General features: G+C 43.4%; 1 protein-coding gene across 12 annotated transcripts; it reads right to left on the reverse strand.

Moving 5' to 3' along the window:
- Positions 1 to 1,973: 1,973 nt before the first annotated feature.
- On the reverse strand, positions 1,974 to 23,098 carry FAM3A (FAM3 metabolism regulating signaling molecule A). 12 transcript variants are annotated; one of them, XM_042451593.1, is made up of 13 exons: positions 22,963 to 23,086; positions 20,203 to 20,326; positions 19,914 to 20,024; positions 16,836 to 16,859; positions 14,864 to 14,965; positions 13,556 to 13,679; positions 12,473 to 12,531; positions 12,102 to 12,152; positions 10,399 to 10,483; positions 8,444 to 8,570; positions 8,139 to 8,263; positions 5,870 to 5,883; positions 3,414 to 5,613 (listed from the first exon to the last, which is right to left on the reverse strand). In XM_042451593.1, the coding sequence occupies exons 2-11, from the start codon at positions 20,213 to 20,215 to the stop codon at positions 8,168 to 8,170; spliced, it is 792 nt and encodes a 263-aa protein (XP_042307527.1). In that variant the 5' UTR covers positions 20,216 to 20,326; positions 22,963 to 23,086; the 3' UTR covers positions 3,414 to 5,613; positions 5,870 to 5,883; positions 8,139 to 8,167. The 12 variants fall into 12 exon arrangements, with proteins under 12 accessions (XP_042307531.1, XP_042307525.1, XP_042307527.1 ...); XM_042451597.1 differs by lacking the exons at positions 3,414 to 5,613; positions 5,870 to 5,883 and adding an exon at positions 1,974 to 3,412 and having other exon boundaries at positions 8,169 to 8,263; XM_042451591.1 differs by lacking the exons at positions 3,414 to 5,613; positions 5,870 to 5,883 and adding an exon at positions 1,974 to 3,412.
- Between the last annotated feature and the right edge of the window lie 208 nt (positions 23,099 to 23,306).

Genomic DNA, 23,306 nt, shown 5'->3' on the forward strand with positions numbered 1-23,306 from the left:
TGGCGCGTCACAATCGAAGGCCACGCCCACCTCAGAACGCGAACCCGGGGAGGAGCCACCCGCCGCCCCAGGGCATGCTGGGAGTTGTAGTTTTTTCTCACCTCCCTAAAATCTTTATTATTCCCTGCCTCTAAGTCATTTTTTTTTTAACTTATGGCAACCCTAAGGCAAACCTATCATGGGGTTTTCATGCCAAGATTTGTTCAGAGGAGGTTAGCCATTGCCTTCCCCTGAGGAGGCTGAGAGAGTGTGACTTATTGCCCAAGGTGACCCAGTGGGTTAATATATGGCCCTACATTTCCAGCCTTCCGTCGAGAAGGCATTGCAAAATGTCCTCCGTTTTGAGCAGGACTAAGAAGCACGACTTTATATTTCTATGAAGTGTTTCTAGCTTTTATTTGGTCGTGTCCTACATTTTTCTTGGATGCCCTCCATTTTGAGCATAAACAAGAAGCACGAATTTAAGTGTTCATAGCTTTTATTTGGTCATGTCCTACATTATCTTGAATGCCTTCCTTTTTGAGCTTAACCAAGAAGCATGAATTTAATAGTGTCCATAGCTTTTATTAAGTCATGTCCTACATTTTTCTTGGATGCCCTTCATTTTGAGCATAACCAAGAAGCACAAATTTAAGTGTCCACAGATTTTATTCAATCATATCCTACATTTTCTTGGATGTCCTCCTTTTCAAGCACGGCCAAGCAGCATGTATTTCCATTAGTGTTTCAGCATTTTAGTCGGGCATGCCCTACGATTTTCTTGGACGTCCTACATTTTGTGGTGCCTTCTCCTCCTTTGCAGTTAGGACATCTGGTCACCCTGATGGGGATATATATTGATCAGAAGCGAGCAATAGACATCCCCATCCATGATAAAGGAGACACAAGAGACTGCAGCACCTATAGGATTGTAGTAATTATCTCCCATGCAAGCAAAATTACACTGTGCACATATGGAGAGAGAAATGCCAGAGGTTCAAGCAGGGTTCAGGAAAGGAAGAGGCACTAGAGACCAAATTGTAAACATATGATGGCTAATGGAGCACACAAGGCATTCCAATAGAAAGCATGTGCTTTATAGACTATAGCAAAGCCTTTGGCTGCCTAAATCATGAAAGGCTATAGAACATCCTTAGAGACATTGGGAGAGCCAAACATCTGATAGTCCTGATGAGGGATCTGTACTCAGGACAAGAGGCTACTGTCAGAACAAAACATGGAGAAACAGAATGGTTCCCATTTGGCAAAGGGGTCAGACAAGGCTGTATCTTATCACCCTACCTATTCAACTTATATGCAGAACATATTGTAAGGAAAGCAGGCTTGGACACCAGAAGAGTGAAAATAGGAGGAAGGAATATCAACAATCTAAGATACGCAGATGACACACCATAGTACTAGCAGAGAACATCACAGACCTGAAACACCTACTAGGGAAGATCAGGGAAGAAAGTGCAAAGCCAGGCTTAATGTTGAACATAAAGAAAACAATAATGACCACTGAGGACCTACACACACTCAATCCAGACCAGTGATTTCCAAACTTTAGTCCTCCGGATGTTCACTTTCCAGAAGCCCCAGCCTGCATGACCAAAAGTCAGGAATTCTGGGGGCTAAAACCAAAATGTCTGGAGGGCCAAAGTTTGGGAAACAATTAAGAAATTGAAATAGTTAAGAGTCAAACGTTGATCAGGATGAAGACTTGCAGTCAAGAAATCAGAAGACGAGGAATGGGGAGGGCAGCCATGAAAGAACGAGAAAAGATCCTAACATGTAAAGACATACAACTGAGCACAAAAGTTAGAATCATACAAGCCATTGTAGTCCCTATCACCATGTATGTATGTATGCGAGAGCTGAACAGTTAAAATAATAGGAAGAAAATCAACTCATTTGAGATGTGGTGATAGAGAAGAGTGTTGAGGATCCCATGGACAGCCAAAAGGACAAACAAATGGGTCCTAGAGCAGATCGACCGGAAAGCTCCCTGAAAGCCAAGATGACTAAGTCAAGGCTGTTGTACTTTGGCCACATCATGAGAAAGGAGGACTCATAGGAAAAGACAATCATGCTAGGAAAGGTGGAGGGTAGTAGAGAGAAAGGAAGACCATAAACCAGACTCAGAGAGGTCACAGGCCTGCATTTGCAGGACCTGAACAGAACAGAGCAAGACACTTGCAAATGTCTCATCTCCAACGTCGCCAGGAGTTGACTCAGGGTTGACTTGAGGGCAGTTAACAACAAACAAAAGCTTCCAAAATCCACCAAACAGTGATACCTTTATTTGACCAACCCAAATGCACAAAATTCATGACCCAAGCTTTTAAAGCTCCATTGGCTTCTTCATCAGGCAAAAGTGTTTTAAAAAAATCATACAGCAGGGGAAAAAATAAAAATAAAATGAGGATGTTAGTCCCAGACCTGCATTTTCTCAAGGTGTTGTTGTTGCGTTGTTCTATGAGGGGTATCTATATATTTTGTTCATTTTGACTGGTCGAATACAGATATTGCTGTTCTGTGGATTTTGGATGTCATTGTACGTTGCTATATGGCCAACACGGTTGTCCCTGAATATGTTCCCTAAAAGCTTGTTTAAAATGAAGGGAGGGGGAGGGAAAACATATTAGATCCGGCTTTAGTTAGAACATTTTCAGCCTGCTGCCTTGTAATGGATGGGTTTTTTAAAAAGCGGCGGCGGCAGCATCAACATAAACCTCAAATAGCAGCAAGCAGCATTAACCTGTTAGTATGCCTTGTTTAATAGGATTAGGGGGTACTGTGTCATCTGATTGGAGGGAGCCTGCCTTCGTCCTAAATGCAAGATTAATACTCCGTTAGCAGTCATTTGGCCAAAAAAGAAAAAACAAACCCAGGAGGGAGGCAAACCCACCCTTGTTGCCTGATTGGTTGGGTCAAAAACTCCAGTGCACCCACACATTCTCTGAATGGGATTAAGGAGCAATGCACCAGATTATATCCTCATCCTTTTATTTGATTGGGCAATTTAGGGCCTTCTATCCTCCGGTTGATGAGATTGGGAGGCATTTTTGCCTCACGAGGATTATGGATTCACTTGTATCAATTAAATGCACTTAAACTAGGGGCTTTCCTTCTTTGCTGAAACAGAAGGAAAGCGGATTAGAATTCTAGGAAATGGGTATAGCTCCCATAGGAATTTTAGAGTTTGGGGGTGCAGATCTCTTAATTCAAGGGAAGAGGAGCTGGGAAGTGTGAGTGTGTATGTGTGGGTTAACTTTGTGTGCATTTCCACACAAAACCAGCTCCTAATCTCCTAAACCATTCTGTTGCAGCAGGGACTTCAGTCACTTTGCAATCATCAAGAGGTTTGGCTCTCATCTCCCGAGGACTGAAACTCATTTGTTTGAACCAGGAATCATGCGGTGACAGCTCCCTAAGAAAAATATAAAGTCCTTTATTACTTTTTATGTTATAAAAATATATTACATGAACGATGAACCTCAAGATAGTAGTGGTTTAAAAGAAAGATATGTCGTACTAAACACACAGACACACTACAGAATATAACTGTAAAGACAATACTTTGTCTCTTTTTCTACATTTCAGATAAAGAAATGTTTGTTTTTAAATCGTGGGGTGGGCAATGCACGTCTTTCAAGATATTGTAGGATTGCAACTCCCAAAATTCTTCACCATATGCTATACTGATGGTGGCGAACCTATGGCACGGGTGCCAGAGGGGGCACTCAGAACCCTCTCTGTGGGCATGCGCACCATCACCCCAGTATAGAGTTCCCCAGAGTTAGTACCTAGAAAGCCAGAGGAATGCAGCACTTTGCAACAATTAAGTGGGTTTTGGGTTGCAGCTTGGGCACTTGGTCTCTAAAAGGTTCACCATCACTGGTTAGGACTAATGGGAGTTACAGACCAATAGCATCTGGAGAGCTGTGCTTTGCCCACTTTTGTGGACTAAACTGGAGCAAAGTTTCTAGTTTTAAAAAATCATATTACATGAGCCAATCATCAGAACAATATAATTATCTCAGTGGTACCACCCAACAATTGCAATGTTTTGTACATGCTGAGTGTTTGTAATGCAATCAATCTCTGTACCTTTTGCATTTAAGTTTCTACTGACATTGCTGTTTACTATTCCTGGTCCCATATGTACATATTCCTGTAATTAGCTTTAGCATTTATATAGCCAATGAAGTGGTTTAATCAACAAACGCCTACAGTAATAGCCTTGTAAATCAGCAAGGTTTTGTAAGATCCTTTCAAGGGTAAAAGCTATCATAACCTATCTCAGGAAAACAGTCAAGAATCTTGTGATATTCTGAAAACTACCAATTTTACTTGGCATGAACTTTCCAGTGCTTTACATTGTTCCAGCTCACAAAAAACTCTAGGCCTCTAGGTTTTGGATTCTCATTCCCATCAGCCTTAGCCAGCATGACTAGAGGGGTAGTGATGATGGGGGTTAGAGTCCAACAGCCTTAGGAAGGCTACAGGTTTCTCATTCTTGATATATTGAAAGAAGCTCAAAGCCAGTAAAATCTCCACTCCAGATAAGCATTTGAAGTTTCTTGGAGCCTTATTTTTTTGTCCAGAAAAGAGCCAGAGGATGTGTTTCCCTATTGCTTAGCAAACTAAATTGATTAAATGAACCCGGGCTGCTATAAATGCTCTTCCTATTGGACTGCATAGATAAGTGCATGTTCATGGGATAAACTAAGCCTGCCCTGTTTTTATAGACACTGAGCTATTCTTAAATATATCCTTCCATACCATATTAACTGAGAACATCATCTTGGCAAAATGTAGACCTGTAACATATTTTTCTTTCTCCTGTAAGGTTTTTAACATCTTTGCCTGATGAAGAAGCCAGTGCAGCTCTGAAAGCTTGCATCATGTATTTTGTATCTTTTGGTTGCGCCAATAAAGGTATCACTGTTTTGGTGATTTTGGATGCTATTGTACATTACATAACCACTGGCACAAAGAGGGTCAAGGGTCTGATGGCAAAGGTGGGCTGCAACTCCCATCATCCTTCACTATTGGCTAGTGTTCGTGGGATTTGCAGTCAACATTGTCTGGAGGGCTAAAAGTTGCCCACTTCTGTCACTAGGCAAAAATAGCATGTTCTTCACACTTAAAAAAATAAGCTTGCTCAAATTGACCAATTTTACACTGAATAAAAAGCAGCAGGACCCCAGTTCCAAACATGCTTCTCATCTACAGCAACAACCCATGCATTTTTTCCTGCTCCAAATTTCAGGCTTCTGCCCTCTACCCCCTTCACCTTGCTGATGCTATTAGCAGCAAATGGCACCAATGGGAGCAAATATCAGCTGAGCAGTGTCATATAGTCTTAATTCATCTCAGGAGCATATTCTGGGTCAGAGGCCAACTGCTCTCTCTTTAGCATTAAAAATGGATAGTTTGAGCATGTTTTTAAAAGAAATGTAAATAATGCAATGTAGTTAAGTGCAAAAAAACACAGGCATGCCAGGAGTCCAGGTGGAAGTGCTGCCCCCCTACTGGATGATGCTCCTATTACAGAAGACAGCTGCTCCTATAGGACTTGCCATTCTGCTGTCTGCCATCTTAAGTTTGTGGTCCTCAAGCTTTGACCTAAAGAAGCCACATGTCAAGAAGGAAGAGGATGAAAACAAGCAGGCAGAGAGGGGGGGAACAATGGGCAGAAAGTTGCTGGAAGATTTTTGCATTCTCTTTCCCCCTTTTAAGATAGATAGGGATTTCCTGCATGCAAACTCCTCTCATTCAAACAAACAATGTGATTTAAGTCACTCTTCCTTTGGGATTAACAGATATTGTGTCTCAAGATTTTCAGATGAACTGCATGTTTTCCATCTTCTTCATCTCTCACCTTTCTTTGGAAACCTAGTGAGACAAAGATTTCTTTTTACCCGAACAATTCACTAGATAGGATATAGCCTTTATGTATATATAAAGCCATTAGTAAACTTTTGTTTTAAACTACAAACTACGTGTTCATTGTTTTTAAGTCAGTCTCAGTTCTTAGGGAAGCACAGTTAGACAAAGGCACACTTCTGCTACTCTGCTGATTTAAAGCTAGACCCTAACAGGCTTGGCTTTGACATTTTTGACATTTCAATATATTTGTTTCCTTACTATAGGCTGAAATCTTAGGAAACTTAAATTATTCTACAAAAGTGACTGCCTAGATTATTCTGCATCTGCTACAGCAGGAGACAGCAACTGCAGTAACCCTAGTGCAATATAGCCTTGGTCCAGGCCTCGGAGGTAGAGAGGAACTGCTGGACCTCTTACCCTTTCCCGCCACCACTCCCTTCTCCTTCTGTGTCATGTCTTTTTAGATTGTAAGCCCGAGGGCAGGGAACCGTCTAACTAAAAAGATTGCATGTACAGCGCTGTGTAAATTTACAGCGCTTCATAAATAAAGGTTAATAATAATAAATAATAAAAGTGTTGAATGGGAGCACAGGACAGAGGCAAGATCAATGCTTTAGTCTCAGCTTGGCATACCTTGCCAGTTTGTTGTTGTGAGGAAGAGTCACATATTTCCACCTTAAGCTTCTTGAAGGAAAGGTGGGATATAGTAGTATCTAATAGATTACTAATAAGCACTGTGGTCCTCCAGATGTGGTTGGATTCCGGTTCCTTTCAGCCTTTCCCAGCATTGCTAATGATGCAGGATGATAGGATTCTATGAAGGATGGTGGCAAAACCTGGAGGGCCACAGATCCTTCACCCGATCAAAGCTGATAAGATTACAGCAAGTGCTTCACATTCTCCAGATGTTTTTCTACTGCAGCTGCCATCTTTCTTCACCATTGGCTAGTCTAGCTAGAGCTGATGAGAATTACAGGCGACCTCTCCTCACAAACATCTGGAGTTACCCACCCCTGAGATACATGGTAGAGGGAAAGTCTGTGCCCGTGGATTAACCTGTGGCATAAACTGGGAGGATTAAGAGAACATGAATCAATCAGTTGAAGGGTATGTGTGCAGTAGAAGCTGTGGTTTAAAATTCTATTGTTAGTTGGGAATAATCATTGAATCAGTTGCATTTACCTATGTGTTGATTCAGCATTCAACGGCTCTAAACTACTTGGAACTAACTGGCAAGACTCCAACCTACATAGGATGATTCATGTTGCAAAATCAAATAAGAACAGCTTTACTTTTGCTCCATTCTTTTTTAATCACTTGGTATACGCTGAAATGTTGGGTGCGGGCCTTCAGTAAAGCAAAAATAGATGTCATTTTTGTAAGTGTGTGATTCTTGGCAACAAGTTTCTTCACAGGAGAGGGATGTGCCTCCATTTAGAACAACAACAAGTCTCAATGGTTGTGTACACACTTTATTGGAGATGTTGTAAAGCAACAAGGATTTTCAAAAGGAAAATACTCGGCTTCGATTCTCTTCACTGCAACATATAATGAAATGTGTTGGGAAAAAGCAAGGGACTCAGATCCCTCACCTCTCCCTGCCACAAATGAACCGCCAACATGACCTTTCCAGAAACAACATCTAGGCATCTCTCAAGAGTTGTCCAAAAGTACCAAAAAACCGGGGTGTGTTTGTGGTGGCAGAGAGGTCAAGCTGAGACAAAGAAACAAGGACAGGAAAAGAGTGGTTCCTTAAGCAAATGGGTGGGATCAGGTATTGTTTCCTACTTTGGACTTTTAGCCTATCAGTGTCACCCCACCTCCCAATTTTACTCCTGGGGGTAATGTGGACCTTGTGCATTTTTGTTGGCAGGAGGGGAGTGGGGTTCTTCACTTAAGCTTTAATACATCACAGTGGAAAGAAAACCACATAAATAAACCAACTTTGTCCAATCTGAGTTCCTGAGCCAATATTTCCAGACAAGGGCATGAATTTGTTCTCCAAATCCATTTGAAGAGAATAAAGGAAAATAATTATTTCCTCCCTCCAGGAGAGAAAATAAGGCACATAGGGAAGGTTGGCAGGGCACAGGGTTATATAATAGGAGGTCATCCAGAGATACAGTCCTACAATACCCCACTTCCCAGGGTTTGGGCCAGACATGTCCTTCAGAAAGAAAAAACTGGATTGCCTGGCTAAGGCAAAAGACAAGGACAACAAACAGCTGTCACTGCAAGGGAAGACGAGATCAGGAAGAGACCTTGGAGAGTCTGAAGAAAGAAATCCTCACTAGACATCTGCAGTTCGCTGTGGGATGCAGCCCTCCATCTCAAGTGCTTCAGGCCAGCCTTCATACTTGTTAGAACTCTTGCTATTCTTGACGTGCTGTAAAAAAACAAAAAAGGGTGGCATTCATGTGAGTGTCTCACATTCTTCTGTGTCTATCTCTGGTCCCTTCACTATTTGTTTTGGGATTTTCTCTGAGCCAAACAAACTCCACAAGAGATATTTTCAAGTTGGTGTCAAAGGACCACCATATGTTTCTGAGGAAAGAAGGTTCACTACCTGCTCAAAGGGACTCTTGTCTTGCACCCCTTTGGCTCCCACAAAGACCCAACTGTCTCGAAAGGCAAGGTCACGGGCAATTGTACTGCCAAGTTCCGTGAAGATTTTGCGGGTCTCTTCATTCATTCTGGAGAGGAAAAGCAGAGAAAAAAGTATGAGCCAACAGACCTTTACCCTGCATTCCTCCTGCTCCTTTCCCACTCCATCCCCCTCTTCCTTCTCTAGTTGACTGATGTCTTGGGTGGGGAATATGTGGCCTTTCAGATATTATTGGACTGTAATTCCCATCAGGCCTAGCCTGTATAGCCAATGATAAAGGACTGGGAGCATCCTTACTGTCCCTGTCTTCCAGAGCATATATCCTAAGTTATGCATACACATATACACACCCATCTTACTAGGGCACAAAATTTAGCCAGATTGCATTGATATCAGCTTGCTTCTGGGGATATACTCTCAACGCGGACCCAAAGAACTCCCACTACAGTTGCTTAAGAAGAAAGTATGTTCCCTTTTTAGAGGGGAAACAACTCCCCATGTCCACCATATGGTAAGGAATATCCCAAGAGTCGTTGTGTGGGTCACTGGATCCACCAAGTGCAATAGGAAGGAGAACTCTGGGCTTTTACCTGAAATTAACTCTTAGTGGGAGCTTGCACTCCATTACCTGATGGGCTAAGTGCCATCTACTTCAACCATGCTTCCTCCAGATGTGTTGTCTACAATTCCCATCATCCTGATGGAGCAAGACTGTGAGTCCTATGGCTAAGGATGCTGTGAGCTGTAGTCCAACACATCTGGAGATGGCAAGGTTGGGGAAGGCTGGTCTGGTGGGCACACATACTGTATGTGTGAATACATTGGCTCAAGGAAATTTGTCATCTAGACAGGGTTGCATCTGCCATATCTACTCACAACTAAGAGCCTTTTCATGCTATACAGCATTGTGACTTCTCTTTAAATGCCACAACTGCCTCCTATGGAATCCTGGGACTGGTAGCTGAAGGCGAGACCTATGAATTCTCAACCAGAGAGCTCCCCTGGTAACTCTCTCCAAACTACAAACCCCAGAATAGGATTATGTTGTGGCAGTTAAAGTGGAATCATAGCACTATAACTGTATACACTCATCCCTCCACATTCACTGGGATTAGGGGTACAGGACCCCCGTGAATGTGAAAAAACTGCAAATAACAAAAACAATGTTTTTACCTGAGAGAACATCTCTCTAGGAATCTCTAGGTGCTCCAGTGCAACTCTGTGGTCAACAGCTGCCAGACACTGACCACAGAATTGTGCTGGAGGAGCTACAAGTGTCTTGTAAAGAATGTCTAGTAAAGAATCTCTAGGTCCTTCAGTATGACATTTGGTTAAAGTTGACCATAGAGTTGCACTGGAGGACCTAGATATTGCTAGAATGAACATATTAATAAAATCCGTGAACAATCAAATCCACAAAAGTCAAAGCCACACATGTGGAGGGACAAGTGTAGTGTGAAAGGGCCCTAAGTGTAGTGTGAAAGGGCCTGCCTCTCAAAGTGCAAATCCCACACCCAATGGCATCACTTTTTTTGGGGGGGGGGGGGGGGGGGGAAGAGCAGGGATGAAATCTGGTTGGGCCCTCCAGAGGAGGAGTGATACCCTGTAGGGCTCTCCTCTCCCTTCATGGCAGGAGGGGCAAACACACACCCTTCCTGGCTGCTCCATCACCAGGCTGCCTCTCTGGGGAGGATGCCTGACAAAAGAGCAGCAGGAGGAGGGAACACATGCTCTACCCAAGTGAGACCCTGGCTTGTGATGCCTGCCAATATCCTGAAAAAACAGAAGCAAAACACTGCAGGAAGATTAGTTCACACCTCTAGCAAGAAATAAAAATGAGTGTGATGTCCAGAGGCTAGAATATAACTGCACAGGTTGACTGGAACCCTGGCTGTCTGCCCATTCATAATACTCACTTTGTGGCAGGGTCATCGTAAGAGGCTACGAACACCAGCGTCCCCTCATGCAATGGCCGGATAAATTTTAACAGTTCATTCACATCTAGAGAGAGAGAGAGACACACACACTGAGGCTTCATCACAACTGTTCCTCCAAGATCACAGGAACTGAAAGCCTGGGCAGCATGTAGGCCACAGTTCTGCACAAATGCAAGAATACTGCAGGAGGACAGGATTGGGTGCAGGATTCAGAGACATGTTTCTAGTCCTTGTGGTTGTGAGGATATGCTTGAAACTGTGTGTAGGAATACCTGGCGCAATCTCAGGAGCCAGAGTGGAGACTAAATACTTATCCCAAGGGTTGGAGGTACAGCCTATATGATAAAGCGGTAGAGGGGGAAAAGAAAGAAAAGAAAAGAAAAGAAAAGAAAAGAAAAAAAGAAAAGAAATGCAGATGTAATGGAATACAAGAAGAGAAATGTACAAGTGTGCTCAATTTGTGCAATTTAATTTTGCAAGCAAATATGATATCTTACTACACCATCAAAATGATGTGCCTTCTGGGTTTCCTAATATTACAGGTGCCCTTGGAACAGAGCCTAGAAAAGTTACTTTTTTGGATCAAAGCACCTCAAATCTCCTTGCACATATAAAGATGTTGGCTGCTGTAAACATATTTTTTCCAAATTCTGCATGTGAGGAACTCACATGTAGGGGCAACTGCACTTGATCCTCTGCTTATCTCAGACCTCACGTTCCCTTCCTGAGCTCAGGAGATAATGTGTGGCCTGTGGAGGAGTGGATGGGAGTGGGCTACTTCAATTTCTTACTTATTTAATCTTACTTATTTTATTTTTTGTTTCAATACACATTTTATATATAGGATAGGAATCATGCAACTTCTCCAGATGTTGCTAGATTGCAGCTCTCAGCATTCTTCACCAATGGTCATGTTGGCATGGACTAATGTTGTTGCACAAAGTCCACAAAGATGGGGCTGCTTGGGGAAGGGGCATAACTCCTAAACTATTCAGGTAACAAGAAAAAAAATTCTATACAGTTAACCTTACATACATTTAATTTTGTTACAGCCCCCACTAATCATATACCATTCCTGGCCATAAAGCACACCTCTATCACTGTTTCTTGGCTTAAGCAACATCCAAGTTTGTTATGAGGATAAAAAGAATAGGGGAGTAGAGGGACGGGGATTCACTTCCAAGGCTGTAGAGAGGGCTCTGCATGTTATTCGAAGCACAGCCCTGTCTCCCCTGCCCAGTAGGCACCTCACAACATCTGCACCAACACCCGATCACACAATGAACTGGCATCACCACATGGCTTCCTAGTTCAGCACAACCATGTGTTAATCTTTACTGAGCCATTCCTCCATCTCTTGGCCCGCTGACTGGGTCAAGCTCTCTTTAGAGCTTGGAAAGATTGTTTTTGGGACTGCATCTCCCACCAATCCCTAACCTGGCTGAAGGATGTTGGGAGCAATAGCTCAAATAAGTAACTTCCCCAAGCTATACCCATTCTTCCCATACAGCTTCTACCTTTCCTAAATCATTCCATATCATGTAAGGTGGCCCATGCCCTAAGATTATCTTCAGGATATGTCAAATACTCTCCTGCATGGAATACCTCTTCCTCAGGAAAACTTCATCCAGAGAGCCTTTGCCTTACTGGGGTACCTAACTACTGCCACACAAAAAACTCACCTCCTGCCCACATGTCAAAGTACTTGGCATCAATCAGGTCTCCGTTCACCCCTGCAAAACAGAGCCAAACAGCATTAGACCTTAGTACTGTTGTTGTGTGCCTTCAGGTAATTTCTGACTTATGGCGACCCTAATACAAACACATCACAAGATTTGGCAAGATTTGTTGAGATGGGGATTTGCCTCTGCCTCCCTCTAAAGCAGAGAGAGCACGACTTGTCCAAGGTCAACTAGTGAGCTTCCATAACTGAGCTGGTATTTGAGCCCTGGTTTCCAGAGTCATAATCCAATGTTCAAACCACTACACCACACTGGCTCTTCCTAGTGCTGTAGGTTGATGTACAAACTATCACTGAAATTGCACAACTCACCATTCACCAGTGCAACATTTAGGCCCCGGCCAACGTTGTTCTTTACACTGCTCATTAGCCTGAAAAAATGATCAAGGCAAGTCAGAAACAGGCATGGAGAGATTCCTTAGCAAAGCAACAGCTAGTGTGGGGTTAAGAGTGTTGTACTGGAAGAGACAAAGCCAATGAGACAATGGCTTCCTGACATACTAGACACACTTCAACACTACCTGACTCTATCCTCATGGGGTTTCCCTACATTCATCTATTCCCCTCACCACAGGCTAGTCCCATTGCAAAACTGGATCTGCCAGTTCATCTCATGTACAAAGGCTAGTTTCCAATGCCTTTGTGCACTTATGACCATCGTTGAAACTGGACCTGCAACTTCATTTTCATACATAAAGGATTTGTAATTTGAATTGACATCCTCACATATCAATGACATATATATGTCTGTGCCTGGCTTCCACTCCACCAAATGTATCTCAGGAAGTAAACTGAAGTCTATGAAAGCTCATGCTGCCAATTTATTTCTTTCAGTTAGTCTCAAAGGTGTTCTCTAAGTACTCTTTCATATTAGTTATAGTGTTATGATTCCACTTTAACTGTTGTGGCAGCATCCCACAGAATCTTGAGATTTGCAGTTTAGGAAGGGGCATTCAGAATTCTCAACTAGAGAGCTCCTCTGGTGCCTCTGACCAAATTACAAACCCCAGGATTCCTTAGGATGCCGCCATGGAGGTTAAAGTGGTATAATTGTGTAGGGTGACAGGGCTCCAGGTTCTAGAGATACAAAATTCTCTACCCCACCCCACCCCCGCTTCTATTTGCTTGACCTACCTCACAAGGTTGTCATTGGGAGGTTGAGGAGTTAGGTATTTTATCTTGAGCTCATTGAAGAAAAAGAGGAATAGCAATGTAACACATTTTTAAAGACACTTTGCCCTGAAAAAGTTTCAATCCCCTGGAATATGGAATTGGGCCTGAATAAAGGGATACAGCTCATGAACGTTATCTTGCCACCTCTAGTCAGGAAGGTTTGACACTGGGGTTTTCTGAACCAGACACCTGGCTGTTCTGTCTTCATTGTCAGTGACTCACATTTTATCCTCAAGGCAGATCTTGGGCCCAATGACGTTCGCTGCACCACTTGTAATCCGGAAGGCCAAGGAGTTCTCTGGGCAGGCCCGAGGAAGGCCGCACTTATACTTCTTGGGCCTGGATTCTAAGAAGATGGCAAAGATTAGAAGATCGCAAGATCCCAAAAAACTCCTTGTACCCACTGATCCAAATGGGATGGTCTCTACTTTTTGTTGCACTGATGTTAAAGTGGGGGGACAGACAGGATACTATTCTGACAATATCCTATACTAATGTGATCCTATAAATATCTACACTGATGAATTATTCTGAAGTAACTCCTACTGGTTCCATTGATGTCTTCTTTGTAGAAGAATGTGCATAAATATGCATAAAACTGCAGCCTTTGTCATGGCTGCCTAAGATAAACAGCAGTGACAACTGGGGCCCTGCAGACGGTGTTGGACTGTAGCTCCCATTAGTCCTAGCCAGGACAGCCCATAGTGAGAGTTCACAGCCCAGCAACATCTAGAGGACTACAAGGTGGCCATGTCCTAATCCACATCCCCCTCACCCCACCCCCAATATTAAAATCCTGCCAGTCTTAACCATTTCAAATATGTCTGCCTAGAACTGAATGCTTAAACCCCCCAGGGACATGGCAGTACTTTAGCCTTCCGGGTGTGTTAATTACAACATATCTCATCATCCCCAGACAACACTGCCAAGTGGCAATCCAAACCATCCAGAAGGTTGCCCTCATAGGGAAGACTGCACTAAACTAAACCTGCTCTGCCTCAAAGAATCAAAAGAGTCTGTTTCAAACCAGCTGGGGGAAAAACTGGTCCCAGAGAACATTTCAAGTTGTCTTACGTGGTGCCTGACCCTTGGTTTAGCACAGAATTTAGCAAATTTACTTTTAGGGGCAGCAATTCACAGATGCCCCAAGCCCCTGTAGTCAGTGTGCCATGCTGGCTGGAAGATTCTGCATATTGTCAAAGAAAAAAAAAACCTTGCCAGGCTGTGGCTCATTTAACCTAAAGCTTTCTATTCTTACTGGTAACATGTCTACAAAATAACAGGACACTGAAGTCCCATGATTCCCACCTTTGACCTAAACTATACCCAGTTTAACAGGACACATAAGGGTTATTATTTTAAAAATTATTATTCTAGAAATGACTTAATACCTGACATTTAGTTTCTAAAAGTGGTACTTGGAGGCCCCTCATAATCTGAGTGCCTAAACTGTAACTTTATCCATTTGGGAACAAGGCTGGCACTGGCCCTATCCTTCACCCCCACCCACTGCAACTTGTCTGAACTCACTGCGACGCCTACTGTTGTTGCCTGAATTATCCTGTGCTGGGACCACTCTGATCAGATCAAGAACGTTACCGAAAGGTGATAATCGGCGAAGAAATGAAAACTCTAGGCATGGCAAAAGAGACATAAAGCTAGGATGGAGAAATCATACAGATAAAGAGGGAAAAAAGGAGGAAAACTGCTCTTCCATTTATACTTGCAATCTCCTACTACACTAATGGTTCCCAAATTTTGGGCCCCACATGTTGTTGGATTATAAGGTCAAGAAAACTTAACTATTGACTACCTTGGCTGGAAAAGTAGTCCAACAGCATCTAGGGAATCAAGTTTGAGTGACTGTACTTCACATTCCTTTGCAAGTATTCCCACCCCCCACCCCTCAGGCTACCACAAGTCCATTTCCTCTTTGGGTGAGGAATCAGGTCCACCATACATCCTGCTCAAACTGTCTGCAAGGGATCTACACTATAATTGGGGAGGCCAATCCAAATGGAAAAGAGGTTTGTTTGGGAACAGCTGCTGAGAACAGCAAAACTGATCTCCTTGAGAATTGTGACACACAAGCTTCCTTCCAGTGGTGTCACTAGGATTGGCATCACCTGGTGCAGTAACTTATAGTGTCACCCGCCCCCATTGATATTCTCCCATACTACACCATACAGAATCCATAGTAATATTTTTCTGTATAAATGTTACTCATAAATCATTATTTCCATATATCACTGAATGCAACAGCAATAGTTGTAAGAGAAAAACTGGCAAAATTAAAATTAAATCTTTAAATTACAATATCATATGCACAGGTTAAGTGTATTTACATATATAGTCAGGCTTCTTTATCCACGGATTCAAACATTTATGAATTGAAAATATTTTTTTTAAAATTCCAAAAGGAGAACCTTGATTTTGCCATTTTATATAAGGGACACCATTTTACTATGCCACTGTATTTAATGGGACTTGAGCATCCACAGATTTTGGTATCCACGTGGAGTCCTGGAAGGAAACCCTAGCAGATACAAAGGACCCACTGTACATAGTTTCTTGTGGTTAAAGTAAGATGTGGTATTTTTAAAGAAAATTTTAAAAGAAAGTGCTTTCAGCCCTCTTAGGGTGTCACCTGGTGTGACCCACATCCCCTGCACCCCTCTACTAACCTGTCCCTGCTTCTCCCACCATACTCTGAATCCTTGGCTACATTTCCCTCCTTCTGTTCACTGGTATGTGAAAAACTGTAGGCCCTTTAGACAATGATGCTGCATGACTGATCTGTGGGGCAGTGAAGCAACTTCCTCCGCCTCATTCTCCTTTATTTTAATTATCTCCTCTAATTATTCCTTGCAGAGCCTGCTTTGCCTTTCTCTTTGTCTTCTCCCTTGCCTTCCACTGATCCACAGGAGCAAGCATTACCGGCAAAACAAGAAGGCTGATTCTGCTTTGCTCTACTGGGGAAAGCTGAAAGACTGTCTCAGCTTTGTGAAGGTGCAGTTCAACATCTGTTTCAAAACATCAAAGCTCTGGGCCTGCATGGATCTAAGCAATGTTGAAACAGCTGGAAAAGGTATTTCTGGACAACAACAATAGAATATCCCAGCCACCATGAGCAGCAAGATCTTGGAAATGGTATCCAAAAATTTAACTTCTCCAAATTCTGGGTTTGCAATGATGCTCATGGGAGAACATATGTAGACCATGTACGTATGTGCTCTTTCCCTAACTTTCTGCCCTGGACTACATCTTCCACCATTCCTACATAGCAAAATATGATTGCGGGGAATTATGGGAGTTGCACTCCAAACACATCTGCAGGTCACTAACTTGGAGGGAGACTGGTCTAGAAGTGCACATGCACAATATGCAAACCTAAAGCCTGTGCTAAGTAAGGAGGATAAAAGTTGCAGTTCAACTCAAATTACTGCCTTGGGAAGGGAAATGCTGTGGTAGACCCCTTGAGAAAGCAGCCCAAATCATTTACCTGAAGTGGGAGAATTCTCAGGACCTGCAACAAAACAGACAAGAGTATCAGCAAGATCTGCTCCCAAATAAATGAATGCACCTGGCCTTATCACCTTAAGCATGCAGCGGCTTCTAAGTACCAAGCCTAAATTTATCCTTGTCTCTCAATCCATCAGCAGAGCAGACACCAAAGGATCCAACTGGAAGGGTTTTAGACTGACTAGGTTTGGGTCAGAAATTCAAAAAGCATGAAAAGAATGGCTCTGTCATCTTTTAAAAACCAGAAGACACCCAGCTTGGATCGCCTGAATGATTTCTTTTGCTAACCCAATCTTGAATGAGAAGATCTATTTCTATCTTGAACACAACAGTACAACACTCTGCATGGGGACATTACTATGCACCAAAAATATAATAGATCAGTGCTATTCAAAGCAGTGGTCTTTAGGTCACTGGCTGTCAGTCCCTGGCAAATTTCCAGGAAAAAAAGTTGCTCATCTCCCACATCAAATAGTTTGAGAGGCATTGTATTAGACGAGCAACTCAGGCAAGAAATCAAAGGGACCACAAGCCCTTAGAGCAGTAATTCTCAAACTATGGAGCAGGACCCCTGGGAAGGCACAAGGGTTGCTCAAGGGGAGGGGTCACAGAGTTGGAGACTCTGATCCCCCCTCCTCCCCACAAATAATTTCTGTCCGGGAAATGGGGAAATGAAGAAAAGCAAAGGATGTAGCTTCTGCCTGCGGGAGAAGGAGGAGAGGTATTTCCTTATAAAATATTAAAATATGAATATAAATGGAAGTGTGAACAAAAGTACAGGCACTAAACAAACAAAATATTTTATATTCATATACTATGTCAAGCAGGGTGTGTGTGCAATGTCCGCATGTAGATATAAAGGGGGTCACAAAGTTTAAATGTTTGAAAACCACTGCCTTAAGAGTAAAAATTTCATGGCAAAAGAAATGTCTTCAAAAGACAGCAAAAATTAAGAACAAGAGGACTCAGATAATATTTGAGCTGAGGATGGACAGCTGTGGCAGGCCTTCACCCACCCCATATGATGCACCAGCAAAATTTGGCCATTGAAATAAACAATTCCCCCTGTGTGATCCCTGTGTGGCTTGTTTTAAATTAAAGGTGAGGAACACAAGGTCCTTTAGATGCTGCTAGGCTGCCCTACCCAGCATAGCCCATGATGAAGAGTGCTGGAAGATGCAGTCCAACATCTAGGGTCACAGTTACATATCTGCTTTATACAGAAATGCTGGTTCTACCCATAGCTGAGACACTTAAAGTGCATTAATGGTTCATGGAAATTATGCAATCAGGTATCCCTGGGGTTGTTCACTGGAATAGTTTAAAAAGTAGAGATGAATTAATCCTCTACACAAAACTGCAACTTGTTGGGACTATATGGTAACGTTTTCTTAGAAAAAATTATTCTGAGGATATTTGGCTTCTTGCTTAGACAGAGGCGCGTTACAGACGGGCCTTTAATACGCCCTCGTCACGTGCTAGGGGTTGGCCGAGGACCTAGCGTCCATACTGGCCTCACCCCTAGCACGTGACAGGGGCGTAAAGATGGCAGTGCCCTATACACACGGGCGCCGCCATCTTTACGTACTGGACGCGTTGCGTCCACACGTGTCGCCCCGGAAATGACGCCACAAATGCACCCCTTGTGCTTTGTGGCGCCTCTTCTGGGGCCTGAGAAGGAGCGCAATTTCCGCGCTCCTTCTCGGCAGCGTCCGGAAGCCGCGCCGTTTAAAGGATGCGGCTCCCGGGCGGTGTAAGCGGCGGCAGGAGCAAACTGCCACAATCTGGCGGTCTGTAACGCGCCTTCGGGAATGTGAATTGTCCAAAGCCACCCAATGAGTTTCTGTGGCACAGCAGGGATTCAAATCCTGGTCTCCTGGAGTTTTAGCCCTGCACTCCAACCATTACATTGTGCTGACTCTAAAGTGAATTATAGCTAGTAAATTAAAAAGGTCTTGCCTAACAGAAGTCTACAGACATTTTCTGCTTTAACCCAAAGTGCTCTTCTAATCCCACATGAAGCAGACATATGGACATAAATTATCCCTCAGTTGAACTCCATAAGATGATCTCTGATCTCATTCTTTGAACAATACAATTTACTAGCTATAATTGCACATAGGGCTAGCTGGGCCTTCTAAGCACTCCTAGACAGAGACTCATATGAAGAAGTAACCTGCCCCACAACCTACCATACAGCCACCTAAGAGATGACTGGAACAACCTTGATGAACAACCAATAAATGTAATGACCTCTCTTTGTTATCCATCTCCAGTATTTACTGTAAAGAGATATACTGCATCAGGGCATGGGAATTTCATTTCATAGTCAGTGGCAAGCTGTCCTTAAACTTTTCCTCTGTAAATCAATATCACCTGGTGATTTCGAGCTTAAGGTTAACGCCATCTCTTGATAAGGACTCCAGAGTTCCTCACCCACCAGACATGGCAACTGGGGTTCTTGGGAGTTGAAGTCCAACAATATTTGAACACCCAAGTCTGGGAACTGTTGGTCAAACTCAAAGCATTTTCACTTTCTGGCTACCTTACTTCCAACCTCACAAAGCTATCTAAAACTTATAGTTATCCCCCCTCCTCCAACTAAAACCAGCAAAATGACTGGCATGGAAAGACATGCACAGAACAGGACACAGTAGCCCCACCCTGACCCTCCATATTTCAGTGTTCCTATTATAGAGTAGAACCATCAAAATATGAAGGGGTGACCCCTCAAAACCCTTTGTAGGCCCCTAGCTCCCCCTCCCCATTGCAGACTGGATTTTTTTAAAAAATAAAAAACATCCCCCATACTTCCCAGGCCATATGATGATTGGGCCTACCAGGTTTGAAAATGTGGCAAGACTGCCTACCACTGAAGTAGGGGCTTTTTTAATGAGAGAGAAAAAATATCTCCATTAAAAAAAATATGGGACATATGACTTGGAGGGGTGGTGGTCCTTCAAGGTCCAACGGGAGGCCTAGGCAATCCCCAAGCCTTGACAGTTGCCCACCCTTGCCATCACCCATCGCCCTCAACACCAGTTGTTCCGGCTCTTACTGCTGAGGAGTTGCTGCAGTCGAGAGAAGCCACTTTGGGTGCCCAACAAGATGCTGACAAGGATCCAGGTCAGCCCAGCTGTCAAGACGATCACAACCACACGGAGCGGACCTGAGAGGATGAGGAAAGGCATGGTTTGGCCTGCAATAACACTAACAAAGCCTGGGAAGGCTGAACTCAACTGCTACAGCCATACCATCCCAGCTGCTTCATCTCCCCCTGGCAGTGATGCCCTGGCTGCTTAACCAACTCCTCTTTTGCCCTTTGGGTTCTCCCACCTGCAACTCACCTGCTAGTCTCATGGTTCCCCTTAGAGCATCCAGAACCAGTGACCGTCCAAGGCTACTAAGGCTCTTGAGTTGCCAGGGCTGGTGAGGGATTCTGAGACGGATTAGTCACATGCACCCTCCAAACTACAGAGATCAGAAATGGCAGTCGGAATCAGCCCAAAGAATTTAAACCAAAACAACAAACCACAAAGTTTTCACTACCGGCCAAGTCTCAAATTGGAAAATACAGCTTTCCTGATCCACTGTGGGATCCCAAAGAAAATGACCTATCTAAAAGTCTTCCCATAAAATCCTCAGGCTCTGGGTCACTCGAGACAGCCAACAAAGCCCAGTTTGCTTGCTTATCAAGCAGTCATGGCCAAACCAACTTTTAATTTCATTTAAAACTATATTCTACCAAACTTGCCAATACATGCCCCAGTGGAAACTCATCATCATCATCATCATCATCATTTTTAAAAACCATGTAAAATAATATGACTGCCACAATACAAAGGTTAAATTAAGATCTCAATGACATAAAGCACTGAAGCATCATAAACACCCCCCTCCCAAGAATCCCAAAAGCCAAGGATCCCCAAAGCCTTCTTTAAAGTACTCATAGCTTACTATACATTAAAATAGAAAATATAAATAAAAAAACGAAACCCGGCACAACAGGGTGAAAACAAGCAAAGGTTGGGCCAATATTTACTGTCCTGTTGTACTGCTTTTCTAACCTGAGATAACGTAATTTTGCTTTGTTTGCTTGTTTATACTGGAAGGCATTCAAAAAATGTAGTCTCTAACAAAGAGTGGTACAACAAGGTGATTGTATTACCTCCAAATTGTACCACAATTTTGGTTTGCTCCTTCTGCTGGCCATGAAAGTCAGGATATTACAGTATTAAACAAAGGCGAAGCTTCAAAACCCCTTCTTCACTGTGGACTTTCTAGCTGACCCTGAGCAAATCAATCCCTCTTTCTGTTTCCATTCCTTCTTTGTAAATCAAAGACAACCAAAGGTAAATATGAATACATTTTAAATGGCTGGAAATAATGACCAAAAAAATCCCTGAATTTTCATACCTAAACCCTGCTTCCATTTTCCCCCTCCAGAATGTGGGCATTTGTTAGCCTACTCACAACTGGCACCTCCAGTGCAGTGTGACCAGATGTCCTCCTTTTCCAGGACATGCCCTACATTTCAACCTTCTGTCCAGGAGGTATTTCAAAATGTCCTCCATATTGAGCATGGAGACTGCATGCACACTGAGGCAGCATGCACACTGCAGAAATAATCTGGCTTGACACCACATTCACTGCCATAGTTCAGTGCTACGGAATTCTGGGAATTGTAGTTTGGGCTCAGGGGCCTATGTATCCTAAGGGCACCAGATGCTGCCTGATCTTGGAAGGACCCTAAGCTACGTCAGGATGGGAGGATCACCAAAAAATACCAGTTGCTTAGGCTACATTTCAGAGGAAGAAACTGGCAAAACCATCTCTGAGTATTCTTTGCCTGACCCTATGAAATTCATGGGGCCGTCATGAACTACAGTTCCCAAAATTCCATAGCACTGAGCTGTAGCATTGAGCAATCAGATTATTTCCACAGTCTGGATGCAGCCTAAGAAGCATCAATTTCTATTTATATTAATGTTTTTAGTTCTTATTTTGTAATGCCCTACATTTTCCTTGCCTTTGTGGTTAGTTAGGACATCTGGCCATTCTGTTCCAGTAGGTCTTCTTTATAGGGGTTCATTGACACTGTGTAGTTATATGGTTCCACTTTAATAATAATAATTTGTTTTATTTATATACCGCTATTCCAAAGATCATAGCGGTGAACAGCAAGTAAGCTAATTAGCAAGTAAACTGTCTAGGGAATCCTGGGATTTCCAGTTTAAGGAGAGGCCTTTCAAATTCACAGCCATAAAGTTACTGTAGCTGAACTTCAAACCCCAGGATTTCATAAAATGTTTTGCCATGACAGTTAAAGTGTGATGAACTGGGAAGGACAGGCTTGGTAAGATATTGCCACCTCCATCCAGTCTCAGAAATATGAACAGAAAGCACACACACACACACACATATATATAGTCAGCCCTTGGATTGTTTTTATCCATGGGTTCAAGTATCCATGGTTTGCAAATATTTAAAAAACAGATGAATTCCAAAAATCAAACCTTGATTTCCCCCCCATTTCATATAAGAACACCTTTTTACTATGCCACTGTATTCAATGAGACTTGGACAGATTTTTGTATCCATAGAGGTCCTGGAACCAAAGCCGAGCGGATACAAAGGGCCCACTGTATATAAAGCATAAACACATATGCATGCATACATACACACACACACACACACACACACACATACACACACACACACACACACACAACATCCTTTATTTTCCCCCAGGACTGTGGTCCAAAACACAGTGCAGGAATAATACAGTAATCCAGTCTGAGACTGCTTCAGCTGCCCTGGCTCAATGCTAGGGAATGCTGGGAAGTGTAGTTTTGTGAGAGACATGTTGCCTTCTCTGTCAGAGAGAGAGAGCTCTGGTGCCACAATAAAACACAATTCCCAGGATTCCATAGCCACAGAGCTAGGGAACTTAAAGCAGTGCAGCTATTTCTCCAGTGTGGATGCAGCCACTGGGAAGAAAGCCTCCATCCTGAGGCACCTTTAAACAGATGCCCCCCCAAAAAACCCCTCCCCCTGGCTGCCCTCCACTTCCCCCTGGCCTGAGCCGCCCTCAGGGCCCCACATACTCATCCCACAGGCCTCAAAATACCACCAGCACCACAGCAGAAGAGCCTCTATGCCGCCGCCTCCTCACACACAGATCCAGCTCCAACAGCGGTAACCAGGGGCCTGGCCTGGCCGCTCCGCCCAGTCTCCTCCTCCTCCGAGAGAGACCGCTCGCCCGCCCCCAGTGCTCCAGCCTCCCTCTGGAAACAGGCCCAGCCCCAGGGCCCCCTCCTCTGCTGTGTGACGACCGACCAGCCCCAGGCCTGCATCATCTCCTCCCACATCCAACAAGCTCCCTCATTCATTATTCACTCAGTACAGAGAGAGTTAATAAGGAGCTCTCGCTCTCTCTGTCTATATAAAC

The sequence above is a fragment of the Sceloporus undulatus genome, chromosome 2 (genome assembly GCF_019175285.1).
Source record: "Sceloporus undulatus isolate JIND9_A2432 ecotype Alabama chromosome 2, SceUnd_v1.1, whole genome shotgun sequence".
In the NCBI taxonomy this organism is placed as follows: domain Eukaryota; kingdom Metazoa; phylum Chordata; class Lepidosauria; order Squamata; family Phrynosomatidae; genus Sceloporus; species Sceloporus undulatus.